Source organism: Antechinus flavipes, chromosome 6 (assembly GCF_016432865.1).
Source record: "Antechinus flavipes isolate AdamAnt ecotype Samford, QLD, Australia chromosome 6, AdamAnt_v2, whole genome shotgun sequence".
NCBI lineage: Eukaryota > Metazoa > Chordata > Mammalia > Dasyuromorphia > Dasyuridae > Antechinus > Antechinus flavipes.
Genome location: NC_067403.1, coordinates 203,911,125 through 203,915,065, shown reverse-complemented (window position 1 = coordinate 203,915,065; position 3,941 = coordinate 203,911,125). Strand labels below are relative to the sequence as shown.

The 3,941-nt window shown below is 33.7% G+C and overlaps 1 protein-coding gene across 1 annotated transcript; it reads left to right on the top strand.

Annotated features, from left to right (window-relative positions):
- Positions 1–663: 663 nt before the first annotated feature.
- On the top strand, positions 664–1,608 carry LOC127540668 (olfactory receptor 480-like). Its single transcript, XM_051965459.1, has one exon. The coding sequence runs from the start codon at positions 670–672 to the stop codon at positions 1,606–1,608; it is 939 nt and encodes a 312-aa protein (XP_051821419.1). The 5' UTR covers positions 664–669.
- Positions 1,609–3,941: the final 2,333 nt, after the last annotated feature.

The following is a 3,941-nucleotide window of genomic DNA, read 5'->3' as shown; positions in this document are numbered from 1 at the left end:
TTACAGCATAACGATCATCTTAGAAAGCAGGATTTTCCTTATAGTCAATTAGCATTGTGAATAATACCTTCAGTTCTGGAAGGTAATCCTTTGAGTGAACAAGATCACAAAGCAGACTCTTCAGAAGGGATTAACAATGATGTTTACTCAGCAAAATTGTTTTTTATGCATTTGGATTTAGTTGCTGCATATATTTAGGACAAATTCTTATTAGGGAATTAGAGTATTCTTTTAATTTTTAAAGGCTTTTTTACACTGTCAAAATGGTGAAAATGGCAAAATGTAAAGTCATGTTGATTATTAGGGAAAAATTTGGAGGAAACAAATTTATTCATCACTGCTTTGCTGATGGCACCCCCTTCCATAATGCATAGGAGTAAATTTGGAAGTAAGATAGTAGGATGGATAGATTGAATATAATCGATAGACATAGTCATATCTTAATCTTTTTTTTTGTTGTTGTTGTTGAGGGAATTGGGGTTAAGTGACTTTACCTAGACTTACACAGCTAGTAAGTGTTAAGTGTTTGGAGTTGGATAGAAATGCAGATCCTCTTGACTTCAAGGCTAGTGCGCTATCCACTATGCCATTTGGCTGCTCCTATGTTAATCTTAATATTGTACTTTAATCTCCTTATCTTCTGTCTAACAGGCACTCCTTCCGAGACAGATGTCTGGCAATAACTGCACTGCTGTGACTGAATTCATTCTTTTGGGGTTAACAGATGATCCAACCTTTCGTGTCATCCTCTTTGTGATATTTCTGGGTGTCTATACAGTCACCTTAGTTGGTAACCTTAGTATTATCATATTGATTAAAAATAGCTCCCAGCTTCACACTCCAATGTACCTTTTCCTCAGCCATTTGGCTTTTGTGGATGTTGGCTATTCTTCGTCTGTTACACCTCTCATGCTCATCAACTTCCTTGTGGACAAGACTGCGATCCGTAGGGGAGAGTGTGTGGCTCAGTTTTGTTTTGTAGCCAGTTTTGGGACATCTGAGTGCTTCTTGCTGGCTGTAATGGCCTATGATCGGTATATGGCCATCTGTAGCCCCCTACTCTACTCCACAAACATGTCTATTAGAGTTTGCACTCTGTTACTCATCACAGCCTACCTAGGTGCTTGTGTAAATACTTGGATTGTTACTGGTTGCTTATTGACTCTGTCCTTCTGTGGAGCCAATAAGATCAACCACTTTTTCTGTGATTATTCACCACTTTTGAAGATTTCCGACTACCAAGATGATCTTGCTGAAATTCTTCCTGCTGCCTCTGCTGGGTCAGTAATTATAATTACAGTGTTAATTGTCATAATTTCTTATGTATATATCCTCTTCTCTGTCCTTAAAATAAGATCCACTGAAGGGAGATATAAAGCTTTCTCAACTTGCACTTCCCACCTGACAGCAGTTACTCTGTTCTATGGGACCACTACATTCATTTATGTGTTGCCTAGCTCCAGCTACACAATGGATGAGAATAAAGTGGTGTCTGTTTTCTATACTGTAATAATCCCTATGTTGAACCCCCTGATCTACAGTCTCAGGAACAATGAAGTTAAAGAGGCTTTGAGGAAACTGATGAATAGGAAACATCTTTTTTCATGAATTCAACTCAAAACAAGTACTTATTCTGTACATGTATTGTCTCATTCACTATGTTTGATTTCATGGATGCAAGGGCAAAACCCAAAAATTCCCTTCTTTTAAGGATCTACTATTCTACTGATATAATGATTATAATTAAGTTATATTAATTAATGGATTTCATATTGTTTGCCTCAGTTTCTCATTGTAAAATGAGCTGAAGAAGGAAATGACAAACTGCTCCAGTATCTTTTTCATGAAACCCCCAAATGAATTCATGAAGAGTCAAACGTGGCTGAAATGAATGAACAACAAAATAGATGTGTATTGTTTTCTTGGCTCTATCATCACTGTATTAGATCATGTAAATCTTTTCTATATTTCTGTATTAATCATATTTTTGTTTTTTACTGCACAATAATATTTCATCATTTAATATGACAAAATTTGTTTAGCAATTTTTCAGTTGTGGGGCATCTGTTCTGTTTCTAGTTTTTTCTTACCATCAGAGTAGTGCTACATACTTTGCTCTATTAAGGGAATTGCTTTTTATCAATGATCACCATTGTAGCATAATATACCTGTATTAAATGTATTCTTTTTTCTTTGGATAGTTCTTTGTGATGAGGAGGGACAGATACTAAAAGAAATTTAGATCATGTTAAAATGAAAGATATCAATAAAGAATCATTAAAAAAAATCTCCAAAATTTTGCTCCTTTCTACCTTTTTAGTCTTACGTCTTAATCTCATCCATGCAGTTTAAAATCTAGTTGCACTGAACAATTTGCTTTTTTCCGCTCATGACACTCGATCTACTGTGTCTTTCTATGGGTTCTCTTACTGGTCTGAAATGGTTTGCCCCTTTGTGTTTCCTGCTTCCATATCCTCCTTGCCTCATATTAGTTCCTCATATTAGCTTTCTTGAAGATAGCTCACATTCTATTTTCTGCAAGAAGTATTTTCTCTCTAGATCACTGTAGCTTTCTCTCCATCATTCATTTATTCTTTCTGTAATTTGTATGCACCTAGCTATTTGCATGGTATCTTTCCTAATATAGTGGAAATAACTGGACTGTTTTTAAAATTTTCTTTATATTTTGTACTTTGTTGCTATGAACTCTCAATCCATTTTGGCAAGTAGACTCTCAGGTATTTTATATTGTCTGCAGTTATTTTACATGTAATTTCTCTATCTCTTGCTGCTTAACTTTGTAATACAGAGAAATTCTGAGGATTTATATAGATTTATTTTATATCCTGTAACTTTATTTGAGTTGTTAATTATTTTAACTAGTTGTGTAATTGATTCTCTAGGATTCTTCAAGTATACCATTATATTATTTACCAAGAGGAATAATTTTGTTTTCTCATTGCTTAATCCAATTTGAATTTTTTCCTATTCTTTTAATTTATTTGATATTGTTTTTTTTTTCCTTGATGTCTCATGGAATGATTAGCTTCCACTAGCCTGATCCTAGTTTTTAAGGAATTATCTCTTTTGTGAATGTTGTACATTCTTTTTTATTTGATCTATTCTTCTTCTTTTATATATATATATATGTATATATATATTATTTTATTTTATAATAACTTTATATTGACAGAATCCATGCCAGGGTAATTTTTTTTACAACATTATCCCTTGCACTCGCTTCTGTTCTGATTTTTCCTCTCCCTCCTTCCACACCTTCCCCTAGATGGCAAGCAGTCCTATATATGTTAGATATGTTGCAGTATATCCTAGATACAATATATGTTTGCAGAACCGAACAGTTCTCTTGTTGCACAGGGAGAATTGGATTCAGAAGGTAAAAATAACCCGGGAAGAGAAACAAAAAAGCAAATAGTTCACATTCATTTCCCAGTGTTCTTTGTTTGGATATAGCTGCTTCTGTTCATCATTTATCAATTGAAACTGAGTTGGGTCTCTTTGTCAAAGAAATCCACTTCCATCAGAATACATCCTCATACAATATCGTTGTTGAAGTGTATAATTGATCTATTCTTTTTAAAGAGTTCTTATTTTCAGTGAATTTTTATACATCATGTTCCATTTGACCAATTTTACAAGTTAGGGAATTCTCTATAGCAGTGTTTTTGGTGGCTCTTTTACCATTTGGCCTAATACTTTTTAGGGTTCTTTTCCTTTTAAACTTTTTTACCTCCTTTACCAAGCCATTTACCTTTGCTCCCATAATTTTCTTATGTTACATTTCTTCAATAGCACTTATTTGATTTTTAAAATCCTTTTTAATCTCTTCCAGGAGTTGTTTTTGGTTCTGAATTGGACTCAATTTTTCTTTGAGGTTTTTCATGTAGTTGATTTTATTTCCTTGTCTTTTTCTGAGTTTA